This window comes from Rhodamnia argentea, chromosome 9, assembly GCF_020921035.1.
Source record: "Rhodamnia argentea isolate NSW1041297 chromosome 9, ASM2092103v1, whole genome shotgun sequence".
NCBI lineage: Eukaryota > Viridiplantae > Streptophyta > Magnoliopsida > Myrtales > Myrtaceae > Rhodamnia > Rhodamnia argentea.
This window is the reverse complement of record NC_063158.1, coordinates 15,735,733-15,757,205: the sequence shown is the minus strand read 5'-3', so window position 1 is coordinate 15,757,205 and position 21,473 is coordinate 15,735,733. Positions and strand designations below refer to the sequence as shown.

General features: G+C 42.4%; 2 protein-coding genes and 1 pseudogene across 2 annotated transcripts in view; 1 reads left to right on the top strand and 2 right to left on the bottom strand.

Moving 5' to 3' along the window:
• The window catches only part of LOC115726033 (putative F-box protein At1g49610), a 171,779-nt gene that overhangs the window by 131,086 nt on the left and 19,220 nt on the right, over positions 1 to 21,473 (top strand). The window lies entirely within an intron of this gene.
• LOC115729776 lies at positions 4,864 to 6,564 on the bottom strand (annotated as a pseudogene).
• Positions 9,874 to 21,232, bottom strand: LOC115729777. The gene is given in 7 exon segments (XM_048284791.1): positions 9,874 to 10,300; positions 10,365 to 10,626; positions 12,282 to 13,758; positions 13,760 to 13,825; positions 15,603 to 15,727; positions 15,905 to 16,039; positions 20,800 to 21,232. Coding segments are annotated over 7 exon segments (2,925 nt in total).

Here is a 21,473-nt window from a genome sequence, read left to right as displayed (position 1 = left end):
ATTCATTTGATCAAGAATGATCTAGGGGAATTATTGGATTGAAAAGTAGCTGGTGTGAAAGTGAAGGCATTGAAATGCGGGTATCAGAATTTTAAGGTCGCCGAAAACGTGAAGGGTACGAGAATTTGAAATGTCGGAAGAACCGACGTTCTGATACTTGATTGTGTGTTATTCCATATGAATTTTAGGCGAGAATTTGACAAGGCCTGCATAGTGCATACTAATACAAATGTAATTAAATTTCAGAAAAAGTACACTAGAAGTGCCATAACTTGTGTACGGCGTTCACTTGAATGCCATAACTTTCAAAATATTCACTTAAGTGCCATAACTTTCAAAAATCATTCACTTGAGTACTACGTCGGAGAAAAATCGTTTACTTGAGTGCTACAAGAACTTTTTCGGCATGCCACGTCATCTTTCCGGCGTCTACAATAACTTTTCCGGCGTGTTACGGTAACTTTTCCTCGCGTCTACGTAACTTTTCCGGCTACCACGTCAACATAGCACTCAAGTGAACGATTTTTAAAAGTTATGACACTTAAGTAAATGTTTTAAAAGTTATGGCACTCAAGTGAACGCCGTACAAAAGTTATGGCACTTCTAGTGTACTTTTCCCATTAATTTCCTTACCACTTTCCTATTTGGGTTCGAGATTATGGTTCCAGGAAACTTTCTTATCCATCTTAAATTTATTATACGATTGCTAACTCGATCCTAAAACTTTTAATATTGCCAAATCAATATTGCACATTTGCATAAAGTTTCAATCTAGTCCTTTTGGCCAAATTTTCCTTGACAATCACCGAAGTTGTGGTGTGCCATGTAACTCGACTAGCAATTTTCCAATGAAAATTAGCCGAAATGACTATAATGAAATTTCTCACAAAGATTTAGGATGAAGATTGCCAAATTTTCCAATGAAAATTGCCAAATTTTTTTTGTTATTAGATGAAGATATTATTTGATAATTGCTTTCTAGAATCACGTTATCCACCGACTTGGCCTCTATGGACCCGGGGCCGGTCTTGATAGACCCATATCCGAGCGCCTTTGACTTGGACGTGAGAGCCGGGTACCCAGCATGGCCACCGGAGACCCAACCGATAGACTCGAGCACTAGCACTAGGGTCTTGGGCCCGACTTCGATGGATCCGGGTCGAATCCGGGCCGAGGTGTTAATGATTTGCGCGCAAGAACAAGAACTAGGACAAGGCCGCAAGGGATCTAAGCACGGACATTAGGGTCCAGCTTGAGTGCCTATGACTTGTGCACAAGAGCCACATACTTAGGCATGCCCACGGAATACCTTGGGATAAGCACTAGTGTCTCGGTCTCGGCCTCTGTGGCCCCGCGCCCACGTGCTCGATAACTAGGCAATTGTCACCAGGGGTCGCGTGACCCCGGATGGCCTCGGGCGATGGCAGCCGGCGCCAGATTTGGCTCACCGGCGGCCCGAGCCCTACGAAGGGTTTTGACTTTTTTTAAATAAATAAATAAAAAGAGATAAATAAATATGCAGCCAAAAAACCCTTTGATCAAATTTCTTTTTGCCAAACGCTACATAATCCAAAATAGCATTTCAAATTAATTTTTACCAAACGCTGCTTGCATTTTCCCAAAGCCACTTTGGCTAAAGACTTGTATTTGCACAAAACTCATTTCCAAATCCAAGCCAAGCACACCCTTAGCATGTTTATCAACCTTCCTTAATGATTGCTTATATACGTAAGCATTGGTGAGAGATAAATTGAAGTCCTAAGTCCTTAATGTGTGCTACTGAAGCAATGTATGCGTGGAGATAATGTAACAAGGACTCCGGGGACAAACAAATAGCTATCGCCCTGATATAAGTGTAAAAGAAACCTCATAGAAGGTTTGATATCTTTTACGTTGAGTGTCGGGAATTCTGCCATGGTAGAGTGTCGTAAGTCTCGGATTCACGCCAGGTTACGAATTTGATGATCAACGCCTGAAAATCATGACTGCAAAATTGGTAGTGCAACAGGGTGCAAAACCGCCTTGGAATGTTTTGCCCCAATGGTCACAACCAGATATGCCATTGATCTGCACAAAACTTGCTTGCAGATCATTGCTCGTTGCCCTCTCGTTTTTCGTTTCTTCTCGGTGACAATTCCACACGCACGAGCACTTTTTCCACTCACTTTGTAACTTGCATGTACCATGCTTCCCTTTCTTAACGGGAGGGTAAGAGAAGTTATTGGACTTCTTTGCTTGTTCCCTCCAAGGGAACTTTCAAATAGAAATGGCTTAGGCCTACGTCAAGCTCATTATAGGCGGCCCAAATCTAAAACCTAATCAGCATACTATGTAGACAAGTTATGGGCGCAATGTTTCGATTTGGTTCGTAAGATAACTTCCGTCTTTCGTGTTACCTTCCTAATCCGACACTAGCGAAATTCCTTGTCACATCATAAAAATTGGTAGTATTTTTATTTTCAGCTTCGGAAGATAACCTTTCATCTTTTAAATGACCATTTTGTTGCTGAAAAAGTAACGGTCCTTGTCTTGTTGTAAAGAGCAATTACGTGCAAAAGTCTTTCTTTCGGTTCATAACAACATATCTTTCATTTTCTTAAATTATCATTTTGCTACTATTGCAGCAAAACACATCACCTAATCGTAAATAACCATTGATGATAAGGGTTCACAAGATCACTTTGAATTCTGTAAATTGTCATTCCATTTCTTAAATGATAAAGTATCATATCTTGTGGTAAGGAATGTATACCTTACGTATATTCTCATTTCATTCGTAACTGAACCTTTACTTTTGTGAAACCTTTCTTATTCATATTATGCCTTCCGGTTCCTATTATACATGCTCGGTTCCTATTTGGGGCCCTTTTTTTGAAAATTTCCCCCCACATTGCTTTCAAGGGAGAGACAGAGAGGGAGCGAGTGAGCGATGGATTTGCCTCTTTTTTGTCTTATATAAAGCTCGAGCAAAGCCCGCCTCTTCATCAGTGAGACATTCACATGTAACGCAAGGGTCCCGATTCTCTATCTTGCAGAGAAAATGCCACCATAATCATCTTTGCAGTCCTATTTTCCTTCCTTCTCATCCCACCTTTCAACATGTTTCTCTCTTTCTATATATTGTAGAGAAAATGCCACCACGACGATCTCCACAAAAGCACAAAACTCAATCGAATGATGTTTTCTCGTTCTAATTGGTGGTTGTGCAACATATGGAAGCCTTTCTCTATTCAAAACCAACCCAATATATTATAGAGGAGGGATCCAACCATACTTTTCATTACCATCAATAGACTTACTAGCTAATATGTGAAAATGCATTTGGCATGCCCACTGATTTTTCACTTTCTCAAGAACCAAAAACAAAATGGTAAAAAGTTTCAATTAACATATTGAAACGAAAACAAAACTGAAATTTCTTGGAAAAAACCCTTCATCATTTACTGACTCCGAACAATAATTAGAGCAATATTGTGGGAAGATATCAAAATATGCATCTTGAAATCATTTCGCTAAATAGATTGCAGAAAAGAAAGAGATCGATGGAAACCAATCTGAAGAAAATTTCAATGAGAAGACTATGGAAAATTTACTAAAAAAATAAAATGCATGCTCTATCTCAATAGGGTCAAAGAAATTAGTAAGTTCAATAGTTAGAAGTTAATGGGATGATAAACCTTTTTTTCACTTGGTGAAAGCAAAACTCTTTGGGAACGGACACGACTCGCTTTTCTTCTTTCAACTCTTCCTCACAAAATTACGAAAACTCCAATTAACAGAATTGGCAGAAGGAGACAAACTCAGCAATGCCATGAAAGAAGAAAACCCACTTTTCCCATACATGAAAAAAAAAAAAGATGAAAGAAGAAAAAGCACCTTCAAACTCCATTGATGCGAACCCATCATAAGGAAAGTTTTCACATGACTCAACATTCACCAACTCTCTGAATTCGATCAATCCACTATCCACCACGAAAAAACCATCCCAAACCTCGAAAAAAAGAAAGTAAAAGGAGAGAAAAAGACAGAAGGATGAATATGAAGGACCCGCAACAGAAGGAACTTAAAAAAGGACACTAAGAGAATGCAGAGGATGCTGAGTGGTGGGACCCACAATGGGTAAAATGGTTCCAACACTTTGTTGGGGCTGTTTTAGCCAAACTAGGAGTGGAAAAGGCACAGCTCTTGATGTGAGAAGTCTTTTCCCAAATAAAAATTCAAGGTTTTGCTGAGGAAAATAATAGTACAAAGAAATCTTGTGAAACGTTAACAAAAATACAATTGTCTAATCATAGGAAAATCAGCTACATATGGAGTGTAGACATAGTTAAATATTTTTAAGTATCTTGATGTATCCTGATGCATATAAATCCTTTTAGTAAAACTCACTCAACTACGCACATGCAAATAGTACGTATCGATATGATAACAAGTTAAGTGTGTAAGAGTGACAAGAACTTTTTCGTTAATTAAGTGAAACTTTAAAAAATGCCGTGAAAATCCATGCAAAGCATGCTTACAAGTACCAGCATTACGGTAAACTTGACCTTTCTTTTTTGGTTCCGTTGGTTTTTTCCCCTCGTGCATCCCATCATGTCATTAACAAAATTGAAGGGGGTTTTTGGGAAATAAACCCGCTATTTTTTCGAAACATTAAACATAACTGAAAGACCTAATTCATTATTATGATTATTATTAGAAAAAAATACCACATTAATTAACAATACATAGAGAACATTATGCCCTATTTATTATAAATAATTTTTTTACTCATTTTACTATTTAATAATTCGTAATCATATTTTAGTAATTGAATACTCGATAGTAAAAATCAAAATATAATTAAATACTGTTTAACAAATAACCCGCACAAAGTTCAAACATCCACATTGTCAAATGTTTCACTAATTACAAAGTATCATATTGTTATTACGATGAAGACATCTAAAGTCAAGAATTCTTCTTTTCCTTTTAAGATGAGAACGGAGGAATACTTTGCTCGTGCCGGAAAAAGTTTTCAGGATCGACCGCGGTCTTCACAAGCACCAACCTGTCGAAATTGTTTTTGAAGTATTTCTTTCCCCAAGCGCTCGCTTGCTTATAACTCGTGTCGCCTTTCACGTTGTTCATTCCTATGTCGAGATCCCTGTAGCTGATGTAGGCCTCTCGAGGCGATTTCGACACATACTGCGCTATATAACTGTAGAAGCTTCGTATCCAACTCACATGCTTTGGAGCAACCTCGTTGCCTCCAGTGGTCCAGGCCGTTATGTGCTGGATCTTGTACAAAACTCCCGCTCTATGAGGGAAGGGAATGGCGGATTCGGAAATTTCTGCCATTTTCCCGCCATAGGGGTTCCAAATCATAAGAGGCACCCCTTCATCTTCCTCAAAGAACTTCTCCCACATCCCCTCTAAGCCACTCTCGGGGATTGGCTCCTTCACGTAATCCGATTTGTTCTTGAAGAATGTTTTGGTGTTGGAGCTCCTGTTGAGCAAGATTTCCAAAGGCTCTCCGGTTGGAAATCCTGCGAAGTAGGCAACGGACTCAATCCAGCTCATCTCGGTGCAGTCCTGCCTCGTGACGTTGAGCTCCGGGAAGCTGTTCCTTGTCACCTTGAGGAGTGAGTCGACCCCACCGAGGTAAAGGGTGTTGAAAATGGCTTGCATCGTCCTCGTCCCGTTGGGGCCGGAGTTGTAGCTCTGCAAGATCACTCGTATGAATAGGTCCTCGGGGAGCTTGTTTGCGACAAGTTGCCACTGGTGCACGAACTTCGTCGCACTTTGTTCCAACGTCCTTAGGAGCGTGAACACGGTCACGGTCGATGGCACTGGGACCAGCTTGACTTTCCAGGACACTACCACGCCGAAGCTGCCGCCTCCTCCTCCTCGGATTGCCCAGAAGAGATCTTCCCCCATTGATTCTCTATCCAGGAGCTGACCTTGGGCGTCGATCAACTGCGCATCGATTACATTATCGGCAGCAAGGCCATATTAGCTTCCACCGCTAAAGTGCCCGCCAACCCCGACCGTGGGGCAGAGGCCAGCCGGGAAGCCTACGGTTTTGCTCTTCTCAGTGATCCTATAGTACAACTCGCCGACCGTCGCCCCCGATTGCACCCATGCTGTTTTTTCCTCCACATCCATGGAGATCGATTGGAGATTCCCCATGTCGACAATGACGAACGGGACTACAGACAAATACAAAAGGCCCTCGTAGTCGTGACCGCCGCTTCGGGTCCTCATTTGGAGGCCGTACTGTCGAGAACAGATGATGGCGGCTTGGATGTGGGAGACGTGGAGCGGCGTCACGATGAATAAAGGTTTCGGAGCAGAAGGAGTCAAGAAGCGCAGGTTCTGTAAGGTAACGTCCAAGACAGAAGAGTACGAAGAGTTGATTGGAGTATAAACAAGTTTAGAGATTGCGGTCGCGTTATCGGAGTGAAGAGAGAGGCATTGCATGAAATTCTCAGGAGCGCTAGTAGAAAAGGCTACCAAAGGAGCAGCAAAGAGAAGGAGACATGCCAAGTGATGGCGCAAAGTGAAGTTGGCCATCTTCATTTGTGATTTTTCTCTCTTGAGTTTGCATTGCCGACCCTATTAAGCATGCCTTATTTATAGTGCATGCGAGGGCACTTACGGCGAAACTTCTGATCGTAGAATTCCACCCTTCCCTTCCAGTTGGTGATAATCGAAATGGACGAAATTAGCTGAATTTTCTTGTATTCATGTACACGAAAGTTGGCACGATACTAGGGTTAAACTTTCTCATATTCCCGGCCATTGAAGACTTTGAATTCCATAGACTGTCTGGCACATTGCTTTTAAAGATTATATTTGTCGTCGTGGGAGAATGATTAAGACCTTTTACAGATAATTATGCACGTAGTTATCTTGCAAGTGACATATAAACCAAAGAAAAAGTCAAAACTTGGTTCGGTAATGCCCTTTTATATAGCAAAAGTGACGTGATTCAATTGTTATATTCTCGTCAAACGCCAATGTTTTGTTGATATAGATTTGTCTCCTCTTGGTCAAAGTTTGCATCTGCCTAAGAACATAACCTGTCGACCGACTTATGCGAATCTTCAACAATTAGACAATTTTCAATCTTGCCAAGCTGTCTCTGTTATCACATGGAGATATGATTCCATTTCCATATATTGCTTTCCTGGAAAATCATAGTTATTAAATTAAGTTTAAAAAAAAAATATACGATTGTTGACCTTCTTCCGGTCAATTAATCAGGTGCTATGCCACTGATTTTTCTTACTTTTCTATGTAGTTACGTCGTGTATTTTCAATATGTGCTGCTATTGAACATCTTCTTCAATCAATACTTCCCAAAATTCAAACACCTAGAAGATTTTGTATATGTTTGACCCCAGTAACTTGATTATGTTTGGCAAACTATCCATGGATTCATATTGAACCTTCTTCATGGACATGATGCTTGGTTGCGTGGTCCTTCGTTTCTTTGCTCTTATCTTCTTGGCTTAAAATCAAATGATCCATGTCAATGCTTTACCAACTGCATACATGTGATGAAGAAATTTTTTTGTTTCTCTCAACACGTTTCAGCAACCCGTGCATTGCACGGGCAGATATACCGAATTAATTAGTCGAGAGCAAATTATCGAAAAGAAAGTAAACATAAGCCTTACAAATTGAGATGAGAAGTACTAATTAGATGTACTCATCCTTGATTAGTATTTAATACTCACTGGGAAAAATTCAAAATGCCCTATGAAGTGAGGCCGCTTTCTTGAAAGAGCCTTCTAGAGTGGTGTTTGTCCAAAAAAAAAAACAACTCTCGAAGTTAACGATTTTGTCACAACTGACTGCCCAATTAACCGGCGGCTCAAACCTTCGCTGGTCGGCTGGCATATGCATCTCACATACCATTTTCCTTGCCATGGCCAGGTGTATCTAGGGCACAAGGACTTTGTTTCCTTTTTGTTTTGTCCACAAGACAGCGACAACATCCTCCGTGGCGGCTTTGACACATTCATTAGCCTCCCCATCAGTGATCTCATGAGCCTCGCATCCTCACTCATTGCCCACCTCCCTTCCGCTGAGCATCGATACCATTTGTGTCAATCTCAATCACGCCCCGACTCTCGAGCTCGCGACATCCCTACCTTACTCGCCTCAGGTCATAAATAATAGCGTCCCAGGCAGGCTACCGACCTATGAATTTACGGCACATGCAGAACGTGCAACTCCCAAACAAACAAGACCAGGAGGGATAGTTTAGTAGGAAAAACACCACGGTCAAATCACAAGAGTAGTTTCATTCAAACAATCAGAGCATATGAAATTTGACCCTACTGAGCTACGATAAATAAGTACAACCCCATACTTCGGGGCGGCTCACTAGGACCTCAAAAAGACACTAGGTCGGGTAAGGTTAATCCCTCGTCTACTCCCAAAAATCCTACCACACTCCTCCAAGTTCAAGATCCACGGCCTCCATCACCGCCTGAAAATTGTTAACCACGACAGGATGAGAAATTAATCTCGGTGAGCCAACGCCTAAGCCCGATTAGGACGTTGATTCGCTCGAATACCCTAAAAAGCAATCACCTCAACAAACAACAGGTATTTCAAACACATGCAAGCTTACCCTCCAGGCCACACGTAATGCAATGCGGGCTCGACTCAACAATCAACCAACCAAATCAAATCCACCCACTGCAAAGCATCACAGCACTTGCATGTATAGGACACCACACGTAGTTCATTTATTATCAGATTCGACCCATAGGTCTAGCACACTAGTCGGTTGGTGCTCAGCACACTAGTCGGTTGGTGCTCTCCTAGCAGAAACGGGCATCGTCCCTTACTTCCGGCGACGACGTCCGATAGTCCATGTGATCGCGCTCGACCAACCGTAAGACAATGATTGTCGATACGGCACGGAGCTAACAGGAATCCTAAAAAGGCTTCGGCTCATCACAAGTCGCGACCGGTAAACGGACAACCGGAAGACAATGATCGACCCGCATCCAGCAACCGTAAAACAATGATTGCTAGGATCAAACGACCGTAAGACAATGATCGTCGTAATTATCCTATTTTGTGACTACTCGGGCACTTCGACAACCAAACAGTTCATTTTTTGGATTTAGGTCAAATGCTCACGCTCGCATGTTTAAATACTTGGCCCAAGGCCGTTTTCGTGCAAAAACATGCAATTTTACCTCATACGTGGTCACATGAATTTGCAAATAAATGGACTAACACACCGTGCAATTTGGGGCGATTAACCTTTAATCGGGCCCCCACGGCAATCAACAACCAAACCGGCACTCACGGCTAATAATTCAATAATCCAATTAATCAATTGCAGCCCGTCAATTATTAATCCCAATTTCAATTCCAATTGCGCACTCGTCTCTGACCTATCGCTTGCTCGCAATCAAGCAATTCAATCATTCAAATCAATCAATTCTAATCAATCAATCTCATCTAATTAGGCATAGAATCCTAACTAATTAGACTAACTTAACCAATTAGGGTCATTGAACCTAAACCAAATTTCTAACTTAAACCAGCCCTAATCGAGCTATCTAAATATCTAATTAAACTAATCCGAACGCAATTAGCGCCCTAACCAAGAGTTAGGGGCTAACTCACAATTTAAAAATAGCTCGGACAGTTTTAGCTCGAGCGGGGGCAACACGAACTCGGTCCGGCCCGACGACGACGATCCTCAAAAAATCTTCTACGTGAACGGTGGTTCCGATCGGTTTGCGAGTCCAAATTAGTCCAATAACCGGCCCAATCTCCTAATTCATTTGGCCCATGGACCTAAAACTAAGCTCAAACACTTGGCCCAACCCAATATTTTTCGCCCCAAATTAGTTTGGGCTATAGCCCAACTCGCAGGCCATGGATTAGGCCCAACAGAAACTGCCCAGGCCCAAAAACAGGGGAATTGGTGGCTGGCCGGGGCTGTTCTTGGCTCCTTGGAGCGATGAATGGTAGAGGCGTTGACCGGGAAGGCTGGTGGGGGGTCTGAGGGGGTATCGGGGGACGTCGCCGGTGGCTCGTGGTGGCCGGAGAGGGGCTGAACAGCAGCGGACAGAAGCTGCAGCTGGCGTGGGCAGAAAGCAGGGGAGCAGGGCAGAAAACAGAGCAGATGCCGATTGTGGTTTTGGCTGCTACTTGGGACTCCACTGACGTCGAGGCTTCGTGAGGTCGATGGTGGAGATCTAAGGAGGCCTGAGGGCCGTCGGAGACCGACTGAGCTGGCCGGTAGGGGACGGAATAGCGAGCAACAGCAGCAGAGACAGAACTGGCGTGAAACAGGGAAAACAGAGTAGAAACTTGGATTTGAGGCTGTTCAAGCTCTCCGGCACTTTTGCGGCGACTTCCGGCGGTCAAGGGTGGTGGCTGGAAGTTGGTGGAGGCCTGAGGTAGTGGCTAAAGTGGTGCTGTTGGTCCAGAACCGCAGCAACAGCAGAAATCCGAACAGAACCGTAGTAGATGCAAAAACAGGGGACTCCGGCTGTAAGGCTATCTCGCGGCCTTTCTGTGCTGCTGCGGCGACGGCGACGGTGGTGGTGATGGTCTTGGGCGACGGATCAAATGGTGGCTGATAGCTAGAGGTGATGGCGGTGGCTGTGGTCGTGCGAAAGTGAAGACCGAAGAAGAAAGAAGAAGAAAAACGAAGAAAAAGGGAGGGGGAGGCAGAGTCTGTCGTGAGAAGAGAGGGAGGAGAGAGAGAGAAATGTTGACTGGGCTTTGACTGAGGGGGGGCTGATTGGACTGAGGTGGGGCCCACTGGTCTCTTCAAATTAAATGATTTTGTCTCATACGAATAATTTCTAAGGGCGGTTTCGTAATTTGACAAATCGGGACTGATTGGATTTTTGGCTCAACCGGTTCGGAATAAAATTTGGATTTTCACGGGCTAGGTTTGGTCCGGAAAAAGTCTAGGCGCGATGATTAAAAATCCTAAGTCGCAGCTATCACGATTTCGAGACCCAATCGAAATCTAACGACATTTCGGGACTCATCCAAAATTCGTCACTTAATTCCTTACGGTCCAAAATTTGCACCGACTAAAATTCAATTTTCTTCCTTTTTATTGAATTCGGGCAATATATAGACTTCGAATTTCCCGAGCGTCACAATCTCAAAGCCCTTTCAATGGTTGGACCAATGGAGTCTGGATTGGAGATGAAACCAGTCAAAAAATTGGACAAGATGATCTTTCACTTTGTTTCTTACAAATATTGAAAGTACAAGAGAGCTAATGAGTTTTTGGAAGACATTAGCTAGAATAATTGTAATGTAATAACTTTTGTAGCTATGGCTTTTACACATAGAAAGAAAACATTCTATATGCAAAATTAGATAGAATGACTTTGTCAATTTTGAAAACTCTCACTACACTTGCCAAGAGTATAAGAATTGATTGACTGGTCTTGATATGATTAGAGAGCAAGTTTTGTAGTTGTTTTGCTGTTGAGTGATGTTAATACGCCCCCATAAGAGAGGCATTCCATCACGAATGCCGATCTTGGTCCATTAAATGGAGAAACCATTGTCGTCCAGGAGGCTTTGTTAGTGCATCCACAAGTTGATTATGAGTAGACACGTGACTCACTCGCAATGCACCTTTGGTAACCATATTGCGAATAAAGTGATAATCAATGGCAATGTTGTTTCATCTTGAAGTGAAAAACAAGATTAGCGGTCACATATGTAGTACCAATATTATCGTAATAGATGCTAGGTATGGTAAAAAAAGACACTCCAAGTTCATGCATGAGAGATATAAAGTAAAATTACATATTGTTTAACAAATAACCTGCACAAAGCTCAAAATCGACATTGTCAAATGTTCCATTAATTACAAAGTATCATCTTGTTATTGCGATGAACACACCTAAATTCAACTATTCTTCCTTTCCATTTTGTTGGGGTGTTGCTTATACTTCCCAATGACAGAAAAGTACGTGCGTCCAACTCCACTCTAAGTGGGCGGAGGTCAGGGGGAGCCGTCTCGGCGGGGTCTCAAGGGGGCATTGCCACCGAACACCATTGAACTTTTACGATTTAAGCTCGTAATTTTTCAGTAGTAGTTTGGGGTTGGATTAAAAAAAAACAAACGTTATATATACTTTTTTTCTCTTGTAATTGAGTGATATACCGAGAGGTACAAGGTGCTAACTATAGTGGAATCCTCCGTTGGACCTAGCCCCTAGTTTAAGGGTGAATTAAGATAAAATCTCGTGTCTCGATTTTTCTTTCTCACTTTTACGCTTTACTTCGTTGTAATTGTGCACCAAATCCTAACACTTTTAAGATGAAAAATGGAGGAATACTTTGCTGGTGCCGGAAAAAGTTGTCGGGATCGATCGCGGTCTTCACACACACCAACCTTTCGAAATTGTTCTTGAAGTATTTCTTTCCCCAAGCGCTCGCTTGCTTATAACTCGTGTCGCCTTTCACGTTGTTCATTCCTATGTCGAGATCCCTGGAGATGATGTAGGCCTCTCGAGGCGATTTCGACACATACTGCGCCATACAACTATAGAAGCTTAGTACCCAACTCACATGCTTTGGAGCAACCTCGTTGCCTCCAGTGGTCCAGGCCGTTCTGTGCTGGATCTTGTACAAAACCCCAGCTCTATGAGGGAAGGGAATGGCAGATTCGGAAATTTCTGCCATTTTCCCGCCATAGGGATTCCAAATCATTATAGGCACCCCTTCATCTTCCTCAAAGAACTTCTCCCACATAACCTCTAAGCCACTCTCGGGGATTGGCTCCTTCACATAATCCGATTTGTTCTTGAAGAATGCTTTGGTGTTGGAGCTCCTGTTGAGCAACACTTCCAAGGGCTCTCCGCTTGGGAACCCCGCGAAGTAGAGGATCGACTCAATCCAGCTCATCTCGGTGCAGTCCTCTCTCATGACGTTGAGCTCCGGGAAGCTGCTCCTTGTCACCTCCAGGAGCGAGTCGACCCCACCCAGGTAAAGGGTATTGAAAATGGCTTGCATCGTCCTCGTCCCATTGGGACCGGAGTTGTAGCTCTGCAAGATCACCCGTATGAATAGGTCTTCAAGGAGCTTGTTCGCGACAAGTTGCCACTGGTGTACGAGCTTCGTCGCATTTTGTTCCAACGTCCTCAGGAGAGTGAACACGGTCACGGTCGACGGTACAGGGATGAGCTTGACCTTCCAGGACACTAGCACCCCAAAGCTGCCGCCTCCTCCGCCTCGGATCGCCCCGAAGAGATCTTCCCCCATTGATTCTCGATCCAAGAGCTGACCTTGGGCATCGACCAACTGGGCGTCGATTACATTATCGGCAGCGAGGCCGTATTTGCGCATCATCATGCCATAGCCTCCACCGCTGAAGTGCCCGCCTACACCGACCATGGGGCAGACACCAGCTGGGAAGCCTAGGGTTTTGCTCTTCTCAGTGATCCTGTAATAAAGCTCGCCGACCGTTGCCCCCGATTGGACCCATGCAGTTTTAGCCTCCGCATTCACGGAGATCGATCGGAGATTCCCCATGTCAACAATGACAAACGGAACTTTGGACAAATATGAAAGGCCCTCATAGTTGTGACTGCCGCTTCGGGTCCTCATGTGGAGTCCGTACCGTCGGGAGCAAACGATGGCGGCTTGGACGTGGGAGATGTGGAGAGGCGTCACGATGAATAAAGGTTTCGGAGCGGAAGGAGTCAAGAAGCGCAGGTTCTGTATGGTAATGTCCAACACAGAAGAATACGAAGAGTAGATTATTTTTGGAGTGACGAGATAGGCATTGCTTGAAATTCTCAGGAGTGCTGACAGCAAAAGCTACCTAAGGAGCTGAAAAAAGAACGAGACATGCCAGAGTGAAGTTTTGCATCATCATTTGTAATTTTGTTCTCTTGAGCTTGCGTTACCAGCTCTCTCTTGGGTGCCTTATTTTATAGTGCATGCGAGGGCACAAACAGCGAAACTCCTTGGTGATTTTCTCACTTGCCTTCCAATTGGTGATAAACGAAAGAAAATTTACTATGTAATAATATTTGGATGACTATAAGACTAACGGTCCGTTTTGGACCACAAAAAAATAAATGACAATTAAGTGAAAATCATTGTACGGTCCACTCTTTTAAGAAGTTAATGGCTTACAACATATTGTTATTCTTACAATCACTCAAAAACTATTGTATTAACAAAACCTAAATGATTAGCATGAAAGCTGGCACAACAATAGGGTTGGACCCGTGAGAAGCGTAATCTGCTTCATTTTTCATATATGTTTGACATAGAATACATATACATATATAACATATTGCTAAACTAGAAAAAAGGGGAAAGAGAAGATCTACAAAATGTCTCCAGCTAATTACAAAAGATATACTAGATAATATGCTAAGAAAAAAGCAAAAGGTAAATCCTAGAGATACACTAAACAGAATGTAATCTTTAGCAATCTTCCATAATATAGCAATCTTCCATAATACTCCCCCTCAAGATGGCGCATGGAGGTTACGAATGCCCAGCTTGCTAACAAGAAATTCAAATCGATTTCGACTCGGTGCCTTCGTAAAAATGTCCGCCAATTCAAGTCCAGTGGGTACGTACTCGGTTCTAATACCGCCCGATTGTACATATTCGCGAACAAAGTGACAATCAATCTCGATGTGCTTTGTTCTTTCATGAAACACCGGGTTTGCCGCGATGTGTAAAGCTGCTTGATTATCGCAAAAAAGACTCATCGATTTGTCATGCAATACTCCAAGGGAGACAAGTAAAGTGCGTAACCAAATTAGTTCACTGGTCGCAACCGCCATAGAGCGATATTCAGCTTCAACAGAGGACCGAGAAACCATGGTCCGCTTCTTTGTTCTCCAAGATAAGGGACAACCACCGAGCATGACAAAGTAACCACTAACCGATCGCCGAGTGATCGGGCAACTTGCCCAATCAGAGTCACAAAAGGCGGTCAAGTGAAGTGAATTTGGGATTGATAATAAAATTCGTTGTCCCGGGTTTTGCTTAAGATATCGAAGAACTCGTGTAGCTACTTCCCGGTCTTGCTCCTTTGGTTCCCGCATGAACCGGGAAAGTACGTGGACAGAATAACATAATTCAGGCCGAGTGATAGTGAGATAGAGTAGACGTCCCACTAATCGCCGATAGCGACTTGGATCTATCAAGGCGGGTCCAACAGCTGTAGCTAACCGGTGTTGTTGTTCCATCGAGGTAGTCGCCGGTTTAGGCGCTAGCATGCCGCATTCCGATAGGATGTCAAGAACATACTTTCTCTGGCATAAAAATAACCCCGAAGTCGTCCGCGTTACTTCAATTCCTAGAAAATACTTTAATTGTCCTAGGTCCTTGATATGAAAACACTTGTCAAGGTACCGTTTCAGCGCTGCGCACTATATTGAATTATTTTCTGCCAAGATTAGATCATCAACATATACTAGCACAATGAGAAAAGTGTCACCATGAGAATATGTGAACAACGAGTAATCTGCTAATGATTGAGTAAAACCATACTCCTTCAATGCATTAGAAAATTTTGAAAACCGGTTTCGACATGCCCGTCGAAGACCATATAAGGACTTTTGCGATCGACAAACGCGATCTATGCCCCTTTTCGTGAAACCTGGTGGAAGCTTCATATAAACTTCCTCATCCAAGTCACCATGGAGAAATGCATTGTTAACGTCCATCCGATGTAACTCCCAATTACGAGCCAATGCAACTGCAAGAAGACAACGTACAGTGACTAGTTTAGCCACCGGCGCAAAGGTTTTATGGAAGTCCACGCCCTCTATCTAGGTGAATCCCTTTGCAACTAGACGAGCTTTATATCGCTCAATGTTGCCATTAGCTCGACGCTTGATTTTGTAAACCCACTTGCATCCTATGGGTTTCATACCTTCCGGTAAAGTTGCTAAAGTCCAAGTTTTGTTATCTTCTAACGCTTTAATTTCTACAGCCATTGCTTCTCTCCACAAAGGATTTTTAATAGCTTCAGTATAACTCTTAGGCTCTATATCAGAATCAACGGCAGCTAAAAAAAGCGATGAGGCTCGATAAATTGTTCATAAGAAATAAACTTCTCGATAGGATAGACCGTACCTGAAGATATCGATGGAGTGGGCTGAGGAGTTGGGGCCTTCGTGTGGAGCATATGGCACACATAATCTTGCAGATGAGCTGGCTGTCTTTTACGTCGTACAGGACAAATTGGGACCGAAATATGGTCATCTAGCAACTCACCGGGTTGTTCTTCAACTTGGACTGCATTATCACAATCTTGTATCACCTGTTTGCCCAGTTTTTTACAAACTTGACTTGGAACCTTGCCTTCCTCCCCCTGAGGTTGATTCCACCTATACACGGCCGGTTCGGTTGAACCGCCGGTTCCGGTCGAGGAACCGGCCGTGCATTTTTCCGGTTCCGGTTCCGAACCGGAACTGGCGGTTCCGGTCCGGTTCCGGTTCCGCTTCGGAACCGCCGGTTCATTCCGATTCCTTTTTATTTTTTAATAATAATTTTTAAAATAATAAATAATAAAATAAATATAATAAATTATAAATTATAAAATACAATTAAATTGTACATTGTAATAAAATATGGGGGAAAAAAAAAGGAATGGGCTTGAACTTAATGAATTATCATTAAGCGCCTACATATCTTCTTGGGGATAGAAGAATCAAAGCCCATGTAGTTCTTTTACCTTTGAGAACCCCAACTTACCTCATCGTCAATCGTCGCTACCCGTTGTGGTACCCGTGGCGGTGGTATCTCCAACATCATCGCTAAAAAATTCGTGTTCACGATCTAACTCTTGGTGTCGATATTTCGCCCTCGTCCAATCGCCGACACAAGCTTGAGCTTCCACAGAGTCCGGACTTAATCTTGAACGGCAAGAGTCCAAAATTAATCCTCCAGCACTAAATGCTTGTTCAACCGCAACCGTTGAAGAAGGGGTTGCTAATATTTGACGAGCGATGAGAGCGAGAACTGGATACTCGATTTGGTGACTCTTCCACCACTCCAGGATTTCGAAATCTGTACTATGTTCTGCATCACGAAACTCAAATTGAGTGGTTAAATATTTTTCTAATTCGGAAATACTACCTGTTGCCCCTTTTTATTTTTTTTGCCTACTCTTAAGCATATTATACCCTCTACTAAGTGAACTACCACCTTCGCTACGTGAGGCAGTAGATTGTAAAGATCCGTAATCACTTAAACCATATCTACTACAAAATTCTCCATATAATGCTACTATAGGTTCTTTAACATGTTCTAATATATTTGAAATATCTATTGAATCTTCCAAATGTAAACAATCATGATAATACACATTCAAATAATCTTGTAAACCGTCTAATTTAATATGTGGATCAAAAACAATACCAACTAAATAGACAAGAGGAATTTGTAAATAATAATGCAATCGTTTTTCTCGCATTACTAAAATAGTTCGACCTAATTCGGTATCATTTTCATATTCACTAAAAACACTACCAATATTAACACACTCTATTAAAAATAAATGCGTTGTAGGATAATAAATACCGGATAAAGTCTTAGTAGCATCATTAAAAATTTTCAAAATATCTAAAATTTTCTTGCAAACGTCCCAATGTTGAGGAAGTAAAGTAATTTCGGGAATATTTTGTGAAATAAACATACATAATAAATCTTTATATTCAAAAGTTTGTCGAAGCAACTCGTACGTAGAATTCCAACGAGTCGGAATATCTTTTGGAAATCTTCTTGCCCTTCTCCCATTTTGTTTACAAAATTTTCCCCATGATTTCATACATTGGGGACGACTCCATAAAAATTTAATTGCACTTTTTATTGGGGCGAGAGAAGTGTCAATAGTTCGTAAACCATCTTGTACACATAAATTTAAAACATGACAAGCACATCTAATGTGAAAAAATTGTCCGCCAAAAGTGGGTTTGCAAATATTTTCTAATTCGGGAATAGAAGCGGTATTTGCGGCGGCATTATCAAAACCAATTGAAAATACTTTATTTATTAAATTATATTTTTCTAAAACTTGCCTAATTATTCTATAAATATTATAAGCCGAATGTCTTTCATCAAAAACTCGGAATGCAATAAGTCTTTTTTGAATCATCCAATCGTCACCTATCCAATGACACGTGACACCCATATAAGAATGAATTTGCCAAGGATCACTCCAAATATCGCTACCTATATGCACACGTCCATTGAATTCTGCAAAAAATTTTGCTAAAGATTTTTTTCCTTTCTTATAAAGATGAAAAACTTCGCGTTTAAGAGTATTCTTTGGAATAGTTGGCGCTTGCGGAACCAACGCAGTATTTATCAAATATTTCATATTAAAATTTTCACCAGTATTAAACGGAGCATGATCAAGGGCAACATATTCACCTAATATTTGTTTATAAAGTGCTTCAGTGAAACGAAATAAAGGATGAGGATTAGAAGTGGCGTACCCGGAAATTTATTGTTGCGTATTGTCGATCCCCGCTTGCGTTGGATGTTTTTTCTTCAAATGCCGACGGAATGTTCCGTAGCCGTCTCCTTTCGTAAATTTATATGTTTGCGAACAATATTTACATTTTACATTATACTTACCTTCGACTTCATCACGTACCTTGTCAAAGTGTAGCCATAAGTCCGATGTATTATCTCGGCCCTTCCGTTCCGGCTCATTTGCCGTTCACGTTTCTTCGACACCGGTGGGAGGATGAAGACTTTCTTGTGTTGGGATGTGCTCGACGTTCGGAATCGGGACATAGTTGATATTATCGTCGTCGTCTTCCCAACATGCATACTCACGAGGATCATATTCAGGAATGGGATACTCGGAATCTCCCATAGTCATCTTGCCCTTGTCGGCATTTCCGCTTCCACTTGCCATTTTTGAGAGAATTGATCGGAAATCCGATTGAGAGAATTGAGTCGGGATTGAGAGAATTGGGAGAATTTGAGCGATTTGAGAGAATTTCAGAAAGAATTCGAGAGATTGTTCGGAGAATTTGTGACAAAAATGAAAGGGGAACATATGTATTTATAGGTAAGAATTATTTTTAATTCATTTTTTTTTGGGTTGGCAACGGCCAAAATGGCCGTTGCTTTGTTGGCAACGGCCCACAGAGGCCCGCGGGGGGGAGGGAGGGAGGGGGGGGCGGGGCCAGAGAGCGCAACGGCTCTCGCGCCCCGGGCCCGCCCTTTTTTTTTTTTTTTTTTGGGGGAGGGCCGGTTCCGGTTCCGGGTTGGAACCGTGAGCCCGGTCAACAGGCCGGTTCCGGGCCCACGAGCCCAAATGGCCCCCTCTAATTCCACCCCTCATCAATATGACCCACCACATGAGTTGGTGTCAAAAGAGGAAGAGAGTCTTGATCCTCGTGCACAGGTTTATGAGCAAATGGGAAATTTTCTTCATAGAAAACAACGTCACGAGATACCGATAATTCTTCCGTTTCCAAATCGAAAACCTTCCAACCCTTCGTGCTGTACGGATATCCCAAAAATATGCATTTTCTTGCCCTTTCTTCAAATTTGTCTCTGCCCTTTGATGGCTTGTGAGCATAGCATAGTGCACTGAAAACTCGCAAATGACTATAATCAGGAGGTTTCCCAAACAAAATTTCAAAAGGAGTTTTTCCGGATAATAATGTAGTTGGAGTATAATTGATTAAATAAGCAGATGTTAATATGCATTCACCCCAAAAACGAATTGGTAAATTCGCTTGAAGCATAGTGCCCATGCTACATTGAGGATGTGTTGGTGTTTTCTTTCAACTCTCCCATTCTGTTGTGGTGTGTAGGGACATGATGTTTGATGTATAACTCCACTTTTGAAAAAAAAATCTTTCATGGAATTAGAAAGAAATTCACGGCCATTGTCACTCCGCACCATTTTAACTGCTCGACCAAATTGGGTTTTTACCATATGATAAAAATTAACAAAAACTCTGCATGTCTCTGATTTTTCCTTCATTAAATATACCCATACTGCTCGACTATAATCATCGACAATGGTTAAAAAATAATGTGCACCGGAGAGAGATCCTGTCCGATATGGCCCCCAAATATCACAATGCAATAAATCAAAACATCCACTGGCCTTATTATCACTTAAAGGAAATGTAGAATGAGTTTGTTTTGCACGACAACATACATCACACAAATCAGCCCCTTCTTTATTTATTTCAATACCGGTGATCAAATTCAAAGCTTGCCGTGATGGATGCCCCATTCTTTGATGCCGGATGTCAATACTCTGTCCCTTGACCGTTGGAAAAGCCGAATGAGTGCCCATACGTCCAAGATAATAAACCCCTTCTCGAAGATTACCCATTCCAATCGATCTCTTCGAGGGTAGGTCCCGTATGTCACATCGAGAAGAGAAGAACGTTATCGAACAATTCATATCCGAACTCAATTTTCCGACGTAAATAAGATTGCACTTAAAGTTTGGGACATATAGAACATCCCGCAAAATAAAATTAGGGCTTAAATAAACATCGCCTCTCTTGATGGCGTGAGTAACTTTTCCGTCATGAGTTCGTATAGGATATCCATCCGTGATATTTCTCGATTGATTTAGAAGGAAAAGCTGCCCTATCATATGTTCAGAAGCGCCACTATCGATAATCCAATTTGTGGAAATATCATTGGGCCAATAGACCTTACCGGTAAGTTGGTCATTCAAAGTGGGCGGTTTAATTGCCGCAAGCAGACTAACCAAATGCTGATATTGATCGTTGCTAATTGTTGCTGTCTGAGTTCCCTTCGGATCTCCTCGATAAGTACCTGCAATAGGGTTAGAAGTGCTAGCCTGTGTAGAATGTATAGCAGCGGGAGGATTTGCTTTGTGTCCCTTTCCACCTCGCCTTGGCTCCCAATTCGGAGGATATCCAATCAACTCCCAGCAATGACTCTTCTCGTGCCCAATCTTCCCACAGTGGTCACATTTCAGTTTTCCGAACAGTACTTTCTTTGGGCCTACTTTTCCAACCGAGAAAGCAGCACCCTCGATCTTCTCTTCCCTCCCTCGAACAATTAATCGTTGACGCTCCTCCTGCGTGATCATAGAATAAATCTTACCGAGGGATGGGAATGGCTCGAGATTGAGAATTTGAGAGCGAACATTTCCATAGGTCTCAGCATTAAGACCCATAAGGAACTGGTGGATCTTCTCCACCTCCTTCTTTTTGCATACATCGTGGCTGCAGCACAGGTACATTCCGGGATGTCATCATAGTCATCAAGCTCGTCCCATAAGACCTTCAGTTTGGTGTAATATTCCACCACCGAGAGTCCTCGTTGTTGTAGGAGTCCAATCTCAGTTTTGATCTCGTGTATGCGAGGTCCGTTACCTTAAGAGAATCTCTCCTTCAACTCGTCCCACATTACCTTTGCTTCTTCTATATACGCCATGCTTCCTTGTAAATTCTTGTCGAGGGAGTTGAAAATCCATGAAATTA